Below are 11,118 nucleotides of genomic sequence, written 5' to 3'. Positions count from 1 at the left end.
ATGAATCGGATCTTATTAGCAACCCTGTTTTCCGTTGTTTGGGCTGAGAGGACGCCTAGGCTGAAATTTGTTATCCAAGGTACGTTTTATTGCATGCAGTATTAGTATGTAATAAAGTTGCTGGGATGCATCCACCGGTGACTGTGACAATTTCGTTTCTATGAATATATGGTTTATTGGTAATATGCCCAAATTATGTTTCGCTTCCTGCCGTCGAAATAGTTAAATTACGGAATGAATGGTAGACACGAACATCCTGATGGAACCCATCGACTTATGTCTGATGACAGATGTATATAAATTAAAGATAGCCTACATTACTGATGATAGGTATATCTGAATATAGTGTATACATCAAAATATGAAACATATCTCAAGCAACTCAATAATTTTGCGGCGGTGCCACAACAGCAATGTGGAACAGCAAAACATATTTGTCAACTATAACGAGATTGGATAAGCGTCATCACTTAACCACTTGTGGAGCCAGCTGTCTGAACTGTTCTATCAGTTATGGGAAAATGCACAGCATACAAATTGATGTTGCGTGGAAGAGGTTCTACTAAGAAAGAAAATTAGCAAACATTTATTTCAACAAGAGTATTAAAGTAATAAATATTTTCTGACAACCTATTGGCAATGTTGGTGCTAAAGCACATTGAATTGTTTTCACTTGTCGGTCAGCTTGTTGCCATTTGCCCACACACAGAGACTGATCGTTACGTGGATGTGGAGATACCAACCTACGTTTTATGTAGGACTATAGATCGCAAAGCATATGTGAATCATCTTTGGTGCTGAAGCGCACGTATCATTACTTAATGCGCATCGGCGGAGAGGGTCTTGCGTTGCAGAACTGCAATGCAGTTGCTCTCACTAAGGCAATGATGGCACTGCAGCAGCACCGCTGGCTCACTGAAGATTGAGCAATATAAGGACCTCGAAAGCCTCACATGCAAACCACCCCCCCCCCCCCCCCCCCCCCCCCCACACACACACACACACCAATCAGACACTCGATAGATGGAAAATTCCACTCATCCAGATCACAATTATTCATTCAAAGCACGCACGCCACAACAGTTCATTCTCAGACGACCGTATAGGACCACAACGCACATAACTGTATGTTAACCTCGTTACCTCGTAAGACGTTTACTCGGCTTGCCAAACCGGCAAACATCAGTCCCGCTCACATCAGAACTACCCCTAGTATACTTTACCTTATTTTACAATCCATATTCAATTTTCTTACTATTGAATAAAGTGCATACGCACGCAAGAAGCACTATTTATCTATGTGCAAAGACGTGAATGAGTAAATGTATGGCGCGATACATTCAGCACCACGGAGAGTACCCGCTGCCTCGCCCCGCATCTCCTATTCAAGGCACGTTTAGCTAAATTGTCACAGGACTGGCGAGTCGAAACGTTCTGACCACACAATCGAAAATGCCCATCCCATCTGCATTTTCATCATAGCAACCACCCTTGCATGTATCACCGATTCAGCTCAGAACGGAAGAAACCAGTAAACAATTTGATGGTTGTTTAACACATTTGGAGAGGTAGTTCACCTGCTGACGTCCCATATTTTTGGAGCCCATTCCCAATAAAAAATAAAAACAAATTCCAACGTCTGTCTTGCCCCACAGAACCAAACAGGTTTCATTTCGAGAAACCAGAGAACTACATGACTGTGTACCACAAGCAGGGCACTGATGTCCTACTCGTGGGAGGCCAAGCTGTTATCTACATGCTGACATTCACTGACAAAGGAGTCCAAGACACGAAGGTAGGCGGTGATTTAGTAACCCTACGCCAGGACACCGCTGTTTCTCTGCCCTAGCTCTGACCCAGCTAAAAGACAGTGAGAAATTGATGACCTCAACTGACAGACTGTAGGCTAAAATCTTACAGATACACATCTATAAACTAAACCTATACTACATTATAGGCAACAATTCATCTCTGTTTAACCTGGTAAAACTCATTGCAGGTGTTATGTGTTTAAATTTCACACAACAGTGTACTTTCTCTTCAGATCCCAGTAGTAACGCATCAAAATGCTAAGGAAGCATGTATCGCCAAATCCACTTGGGGCAAGGTAGATTGTAATATTTAAGCTATGTATGCATGTTATGTGCAATATTCACACTGTTTTCCAGGTTTAACTGACAACAGATATGACCTGAAATGTGAACTAGAAAATGAACTCTATTCAGAGGGTTTTATTCTCTAAAGTAGAAGTCTCTCTGTATTGCTATTGTCTCAGAGAACAGCTGCTACGTCAGCTGTATTGGTTTTCCATCTGCTTTATGCTGACACTGAAAATAGGCAAGCGCAAAACACAGATCTGGGTCTGTTTTGTTGTTGAAAGGATTTGGTCAAATCTAGAGCATCACAGAAAGTAGAGATCTTGAACAGATAGAACAGATAGTAGATATTGTAGGTATTGACCAAGGTAGAGGCAACCATTTTGATGTGACCAGAATCAATTTGAACTCTATCACTCAGCAGATGGAAAGCCAACTACCATTCTGAAAAATGCCACCATGTAATGTAGCAGTCAGTGTAGCAGCTATTTTGACAAGGCATACAGTATTTGTACAAGGAATTATGTCTGGTCCTCATCTTTGTATGCAAATACATCCTACATTGTCATTTAATTGAGTATTAGCAGGATTGTGAGGGTATTGAGTCATTCTGTAATTCTGCAAATGGCCTAAAATGTGCTTTACTTACAAGCATAATGCATGTGGACTCCTTTAAAGCTGGACTTAAAACATTTGTATTCAGGAAGGCATTTATGGCCTTGTGTTTAATCTTTTCTGTTATGCTTATGTTAAAAAAAAAAAAAAAAATGTTTTATTGTATTATTATAGTTAGTTTCTAATATGTAGGCACTCTGAGATTCCTGTGAATGAAAAGTGTGTTAAAAATAAAATTAATTATTATTATTATTATTATTATTATTATTATTATTATTATGTGAATCTAATTTAGTATCTGTTTTGTCATCAGTTGGAGTGTGATAATTTCATCACCGTCATTGAAGAAGTCAATGATACGTTTGTGGTTTGCGGAACGAATGTAGGCATTCCCAAATGCTGGCTTTTGGTAAGACCACTTCCTCCATTCTATGGTACTATGTCAATGCTGATCATCACGTTATTGTTTATCGGAACATAATCAACTTAATGTGGTATGACCACATCCATGTGTCTTAGAAGCACTGTGGCAAGAAGCATTTAAGAGCACAGCTTTTAAGTGACACACTTTCATTGAGGGTTTGTAGGAAGGGTGACCTGGAAGGTCACGTTTAGATTAATAATCACCAACAGTTTCAGTCATTTACATCAACATGCTTTTTTTTGTACCTGGTGTCCCTTGAAAATGTCTAATTGACCAAAGTTTGAGAATCTTCCAATTTATTCAATCCAGAAAATTGTTAAAATAACCTAAGTTATAGGTACCTCTGAAGATGTAGCTACGAAGAAGTGACTTTGAAAAACAATCGTTAATTAAACTTTGAATGAAGCACATAGATAAAAGGTGTATATGTGGTGCTGTATTCAAAATCATTGAAGCATGGTAATGAAGGAGCTTAGCGAAGGATGGTTACTGTGTATATGTTAAAGACAAATATATGACTTCAAATCAGCATGACTGTGAACTGAATTTGTATCTGTTTATTATCCATCTTCCTGACCGGCATCCAAATCTATTACTGAAGCAGCAAGAAGATGTGAAAATCTGCCAAAAACGTGATCAAAGTGCTTACAACAGCAGAGCAGATATAATGAGATGCTAACAAACTAGCATTAAAATAAAATAAAAGATCGAAATAAGAGTGCATGAGGATGAGGGTACACAGGCATAGCAAAATAATAACAAGGATTGCAGAAACAAAACAGCCAAAGATGACACAAAATAACTAAAGGTAAAATACAGAAGATAAAAGATAGAGCTAAAAAGTCAACAACTAGTTTGATACTACATAGGTCACCAATCCACAGAGACAAGTTTAAACATAGCCTGTAAAATCAGTTCAGTTTCAGAGTGTAGGGGACACGACTGCAAAGGATTGGTCCCCATTTGATGTTAATTTAGACCAACATCTCGCCCTTGGTTAAGTGAAGGATGGATATCAAAGGTTAACTGTTCTAAATTGCAGTCAAGACCATTTCCATACAGCAGTTTGTACCTAATCAATAAGGTTCTAACCCCAAAATGAATGATTAAACCTACTCCCAACGCGTGCAGTGAGGGTACTAAACAGCTTTTGTTGAGTATGTGTTCACACAATTGCGGAGCCTTTAGTGTTTGAGACAAGTAAAAATAGCACTGAAAAAAGACAGAGAGATTAAAGAAGTGAAAATTCTCTATATGTCATTAAATCAGCAAAATCTTTTAATAGAAATGTCCCTCAAAGATTAAACGCAAGACTGGGATTTGTTTTTTTCCGATTTTTTGCAAAGGATAAAGAGATGGAGACTACAGGGTTGTCTTAAAGTAGATGTGACATTACAGAGCTGAGAGAACCAAAGTGACAGTGCATGTCTGTCAATTCAAAGCCACTGACAAGTACCTCAGTTTCAGCTGAATTTAGCTGAATGGTATATAGGACGCCATGCAAAGTGGCACAATGTGTAATCTCACTGTATTTGACTGACATGGGAAATGTGATGAAAGATGGAAGTTGAGATGAGCCGAAGCTGCTAAATAGGTATAAACTATTGACCTTTGACCTGGCACAGGGCCAATTATCTTCCAACTCCTTTTTGCCTTTTGCAACTTAGTTTTATTTTAAATTATTGTTTAGTATGTCTCATTACTATTTGTGTGTATTTATGTTATGTCACTATTTTTGAGTTGTAAGCTACACCAGATAAATTAAGTATTTATTTATCTATCTTTATGTGATCTGATGTCTGCAGAATAACACTGTGCTCAGCGAGGTGCCCAAGGATGGTCGCATGTCCCCGGCGGCAGACATCTCTCCTCCCTTCCCCTCTCATCGATCCATCAGCCTCTCAGCAGGTAGCAGACAGAGACGGAGAGTGTGATTCAGCCCCAGCCTGCTCTTAAGCACTGTTCTAAAGCACTGTTCTAAAGCACTGTTCTAAAGCACCGCTCTGAAGCACTGTTCTAAAGCACTGTTCTAAAGCACCGCTCTGAAGCACTGTTCTAAAGCACTGTTCTAAAGCACTGTTCTAAAGCACTGTTCTAAAGCACCGCTCTGAAGCACTGTTCTAAAGCACTGCTCTAAAGCACTGTTCTAAAGCACTGTTCTAAAGCACCGCTCTGAAGCACTGTTCTAAAGCACTGTTCTAAAGCACTGTTCTAAAGCACTGTTCTAAAGCACTGCTCTAAAGTACTGTTCTAAAGTACTGTTCTAAAGCACTGTTCTAAAGGACTGTTCTAAAGCACTGTTCTAAAGCACTGTTCTAAAGCACCGCTCTGAAGCACCGTTCTAAAGCACTGCTCTAAAGCACTGTTCTAAAGCACTGTTCTAAAGCACTGTTCTAAAGCACTGTTCTTAAGGACTGTTCTAAAGCACTGTTCTAAAGCACTGTTCTAAAGCACTGTTCTAAAGGACTGTTCTAAAGCACTGCTCTAAAGCACCGCTCTGAAGCACTGTTCTAAAGCACTGTTCTAAAGCACTGTTCTAAAGCACTGTTCTAAAGCACTGTTCTAAAGTACTGCTCTAAAGCACTGTTCTAAAGCACTGTTCTAAAACACTGCTCTAAAGCACTGTTCTAAAGCACTGTTCTAAAGCACTGTTCTAAAGCACTGTTCTTAAGGACTGTTCTAAAGCACTGTTCTAAAGCACTGTTCTAAAGGACTGTTCTAAAGCACTGCTCTAAAGCACCGCTCTGAAGCACTGTTCTAAAGCACTGTTCTAAAGCACTGTTCTAAAGCACTGTTCTAAAGCACTGTTCTAAAGTACTGCTCTAAAGCACTGTTCTAAAGCACTGTTCTAAAACACTGCTCTAAAGCACTGTTCTAAAGCACTGTTCTAAAGCACTGCTCTAAAGTACTGTTCTAAAGCACTGCTCTAAAGCACTGTTCTAAAGGACTGTTCTAAAGTACTGTTCTAAAGCACTGTTCTAAAGGACTGTTCTAAAGAACTGTTCTAAAGTACTGTTCTAAAGCACTGTTCTAAAGCACTGCTCTAAAGCAGACAGAGACAGAGAGTGTGATTCAACCCCAGCCAGCTCTAAAGTACTGCTCTAATGCGCTGCTCTATTTCTGCCACAATCGGGTCACAGCAAGCTGCGAAACAATGAACTCCAAGCAGATGTAGGGCAAAGTCAAACAGAAGCCTGTTTTGGCATGGGTCTGGAAGCCCTTTAATGATTACGATCACACACACAGGAAAGGGCACTCAGACACTGTAAGTCCCTGGAAAAGTAAAATGATTGTATTGTGTTCTGCCCTATTGAAATACTGTCCAAAACATACATTATTGTTGCTTAAATGCAAGGCTTTTTGACCCTTGAGGAAATTATGTGTTACATTCAGACCCTTTGTTATGGTATACTGTATAATTGTCCTTGGTTGTGCCTGCAGAGGGGAGTCTGTACTCGGCCCTGTCGGCTGTGGATCAGCAGAAAGGCTCTATCCGCCGCGTCTCTGGGGCAGGGCGCCTGCTGAAGACTGAGAACAAGTGGCTCCTCAGTAAGTGAAGCAGAGGCTGGTGTGTCTGTCTATCTGTATGTGTGTGTGTGTGTGTGTGTGTGTGTGTGTGTGTGTGTGTGTGTCTGTGTGTGTGTCTGTGTCTGTGTCTGTGTCTGTGTCTGTGTCTGTGTCTGTGTCTGTGTCTGTGTCTGTGTCTGTGTCTGTGTCTGTGTCTGTGTGTGTGTGCTTGATACATTGAGTAGTCACAGGAGGTTGTGATGAATATGCAAGAGGATTAGCGAGGAGAACACAAATGAGTGGGGATGGGCTCAGATTGATGTTTTCCAAAAGACTTCCATAATGGAATTGTAGCCGTCTTGTGCGAAAGACTGATTGGTCTCTTTCTCTCTGTCTTGATGCAACTCCTGGATTCCCTCACTCCAGATCCCCAGTTTGCAGGAGCAGCAGTGATCCCCGCATCACACAAATACAAGGAGGAGATCTATTTCATCTTCAGTGAGATCAACAAGACAGCCAGTGTGGATGATGAGCCCTATAGGGCACGCATTGCACGTGTCTGCTTGGTAAGTCTGCTTGTTGAGAGAGACTAAAACTATACAGCTTTTGATATAAATATACATTAACAAATACATAGAATTGCAAATGTAGTATATACCCATTTGTACTTAAATTGTATGTGTGTGTTTCTCTCTCTCTGTCTCTCTCTCTCTGTCTCACTCTCTTTCTCTCTCTGTGCGTCTGTGTGTCTGTGCGTGTGTGTGTGTGTGTCTGTGTTTGCCTGTGTGCGTGTGCGTGTGCGTGTGCGTGTGTGTGTGTGTGTGTTTGTGTCTGTGTGCGTGTGTGCGTGTGTGTGTGCGTGTGTGTGAGCTCAGACTGATGAGGGAGGTGTGAAGAACATCCTTCCGGACTCCTGGACCACCTTCCTGAAGGCTCGTGTGATGTGCGGCAGTGGAAACACCCCCCAGCAGTACAACAACATCAAACAGGCCTACATCCTGACTGCACAGGAGAAGAGGGCTGGCATCATGTATGGCCTTTTCTCCAATGCCTGGTGAGCATATGCAATGTGTGTGTGTGTGTGTGTGTGTGTGTGTTTGTGTGTGTGTGTGTGTGTCTGTGTGCGTGTGTGCGGGTGTGTGTGCGGGTGTGTGTGCTGCCTGGTGAGCATATGCGCCGCTGCTAAAGCAGAATGTGTAGGTGGACATGTAGGTTAAAGTCCTTGTTGAAAGGATTTGGTCAAATCTAGAGCATCACAGGAAGTAGAGATATTGAACAGGTAGAACAGATAGTAGATCTTGTAGGTATTGACCATGGAGGAGGCAACCATTTTGATGTGAGGTGTTTCGCTTCCAGGCTCTCAGACCATTACTCCTCACAGGTGTACACCGATCATCTCTACACAGAATACAAACACATGGATTGTGTTTATGTTGTGTTCAGCCTTCACACTGCATGTGTGCTATTATCTTTACAGTTAGAGTCAGTGATTTTAAACCAAAACCCTTTTTTAATCAAATGTATCAAATTGCTCATCATGGTCCCCTAGCTGTCTGTCGTATATGCATGCTTAAAAAAACAAGACAAAAACAAACTTTGGTGTTTGTACACAGTCCTGGTTCTGGAAATGGTAAACACACCTAGTGGCTTGGATTGAACCATTAACAATCATGGAATGGAGGGGTGTCATTTTATCAGCTGTTGAGTTCAAATATCATCAACCTTTTGCCAAAACCTTTAAATACCATTCACGTTCACTATTAATATCATAGATTATGAATGAATGGTGATATGAGGTGAACTATCTTCTTGCAGGGAGAAAACAGTAGTGTGTGCCTACTCCATTGAAGACATTGACCAGGCCTTCTCCACATCGAAACTGAAAGGCTATAACAGCCCTCTCACTGGACATCGCCCTGGAACAGTGAGATTTTAATTTTTCTAATAAAACTCGATCAAATCCAGAAAATAGCCTACACAATCAGATCGCTGTCAGAAACGTAATATGTACTGTAGCCTATGTGATGGAAAACATCTCAGAATGGCAAAAAAACAAGCAAAGACATTGTAATGTTAAAACAAACTTAGTCAAGACTTTTCTTCAAATTGAATTGGAATGCCCACCATGTTTGTATTAACATTAGCCCCTTGTTGTTTACAGTGTACCATGAACACCACAGCACCCCCTAACACCAAGATCCTTGAGGTCATCAGAGATCACCCGGAGATTGAGGATGTGATACGACCAATCGGTGGTGCTCCTTTGGACTTGCCCACTGAGGACCATTTCACCCATATCGTCATGGACACAGCATTGGCTGTCAACGGCGAACACTACAGTGTGGTGTATCTCGGAACAGGTAAGGGACTGAAGGCTGAGACTAGTGTAATTAACAAGCGGTGAGCAAATAAGATTGTGATCTTTGCCTCTGTGTGTGTGTGTGTGTGTGTGTGTGTGTGTGTGTGTGTGTGTGTGTGTGTGTGTGTGTGTGTGTGTGTGTGTGTGTGTGTGTGTGTGTGTGTGTGTGTGTGTGTGTGTGTGTGGTGGTTAATTGAAAATGTCTCTTGGTACCCCAGAGCAGGGAAAGGTCTTGAAGGTCCTTCACACTCTTGACGAGGCGTTCATCATTTCACAATTCTCTCTCTTCCACAACGAGGGACCAGTCCTTAGAATGACCATAGACTCCGAGAAGGTAAAAAGGCTATTTCTTAATCTCACGATCTGTTATTTATGCAACTATGGGGATTTACAGTTTTAAGATTATCTTTCAAATATTGTTAAGTTGCAACAGTTCACAAAACAAGCTATAATAAACAGATCTGGAAAACCCCGTTTTAGAGACTACAATCACTATGCCGTTTTGATGACACAAATACATTGAGCCTCTGATGATTGAATCCATTGTTCTACTATGCAAATATCAGTTAGAGATCTTTGCTTATTTGGATTGCAATGACAGAAAAGACCTCCAAATGCTACCCTGTGAATTTCAGTGCAGTGTTCCAGTGGAATAAAGAATTACGGAAGCTCATGAATCCTCATGAGTTCCGGCTAAAGTGAATGTCCATTCTCATCACATCCCAAACCTCTTGCCTCTTTCCCTCAGGGTCACCTCTATGTGGGCACCTCCACTGAGATCCAACGTGTTCCGCTGGCAGACTGCAGTCGCTATGGAGACAGTTGTCGAGAGTGCATTCTGTCTAGAGACCCTTACTGCGGATGGGACCCAGCTAAGAAGAAGTGCTTGGCCATCCCAGCTGGATACAACATTACTACGGGGTATTAAACGGCAATTACAGGCAAAATACTTCTAATTTGATTGCCATTAGATCATTTTAAAGACCCAATTTTTTGACAGCAGGCTTTTGAAATCCATGGAGTAATGACCTCCTTCTCTCTTCTTTCACTTTAAAACAGTGCACTCAGCCAGAACCTGGATCACTCCAATGCCTCAATTTGTGGGGATGTTAAAGGTGGGTATATTGTCTTACATAATACAAGGCACTGTGACCAAATGTTAGAGTGTATATGCAGTTTAGTTTTGCCTCTCTTGTTATATGTAAACACCCCACCCCCATGTGTACATGTTCTCCCTATGTGTATTGTTTGTGTTTTTGTATTTATTGTGATTTTTGTATTTATTGTGATTCATGTTTGTTTGTAAGTATAAGCTACTGGATGACCTTAATTTCCCTCGGGATCAATAAAGTATCCATCTATCTATCTCTGACTAACATACTGCCTCTGCTTGCCTCTCAAGGCATGAAGAGCCGCAGACCCACAGTGCCCAAAGATGTGATCGTCGACTCCAAGGGTCCTGTCCTGCTTCCGTGCCCGATCCGCTCCTACCACGCCACCTATCGCTGGGAAAGGGACAACTGCAGCAAGCGCTACCCCTGCACTGTCTCAGGGACCTCTTGCGTCCTGGCGCCGACCCCTGAGCTGCCGCTGAAGGAAGGCGTGTTCCGATGCGTGAGCGAGGAAGATGGCTTCAAACAGGAAGTGGTGTCCTATCGCCTGGTGTACAACGGCAGTCCGCTTCCTGCCTCCTTTGCCTCCACCATGAGCCTGTCTGTTCTGTTGGCTGCGGCCACCCTTTGGCTTCTGTAGGTGTGTGTTTTGCCCCCTTCCCCCCCTGGCCAATTTGCTGGTGAATGATGGATGAGATGATCTCAAGGTAAGGTTTCGCAGGGCAAGGGCGTTTGCAGGGCGTTTGCAGGTCGGGTGAATTGATGAGGGGAACTGCTGCAGTTGAACCACTCTGTGTCATTTGTGGCTGTTTACAACCCACGCAAATTCTAGGGGGTTTAAGTACGTCAGTCTGGTCTCGAGACTAGAGATAAATGGCCTTGGTCTTTACACTGTTCTCCAACGTGAATTTTTACACAACCCTCTTCCCGATATCATCAGAAACCTGATCTGACTCATGAACCAAAAATTATAGAAATAATTTTGTTTAAAAAAAATCAGTATTC

At 41.9% G+C, this 11,118-nt stretch overlaps 1 protein-coding gene across 1 annotated transcript; it reads left to right on the top strand.

Annotated features, from left to right (window-relative positions):
• On the top strand, window positions 1-10,753 carry LOC308380370 (semaphorin-7A; the record flags this gene model as incomplete). The annotated part of the gene is made up of 14 exons (XM_080857689.1): window positions 1-79; window positions 1,656-1,795; window positions 2,045-2,107; window positions 3,025-3,120; window positions 4,941-5,043; window positions 6,577-6,684; window positions 7,069-7,208; window positions 7,518-7,696; window positions 8,458-8,566; window positions 8,804-9,002; window positions 9,220-9,335; window positions 9,750-9,922; window positions 10,061-10,116; window positions 10,404-10,753. 14 exons carry the CDS (start codon window positions 1-3, stop codon window positions 10,751-10,753), a joined length of 1,911 nt encoding a protein of 636 aa, XP_080713815.1.
• Window positions 10,754-11,118: the final 365 nt, after the last annotated feature.

Source organism: Sprattus sprattus (assembly GCF_963457725.1).
Source record: "Sprattus sprattus genome assembly, chromosome: 19".
NCBI classification, from domain to species: Eukaryota; Metazoa; Chordata; class Actinopteri; order Clupeiformes; family Clupeidae; genus Sprattus; species Sprattus sprattus.
Note: the sequence above shows the minus strand (reverse complement) of the source record. Positions and strands in the feature narration are given on the sequence as shown.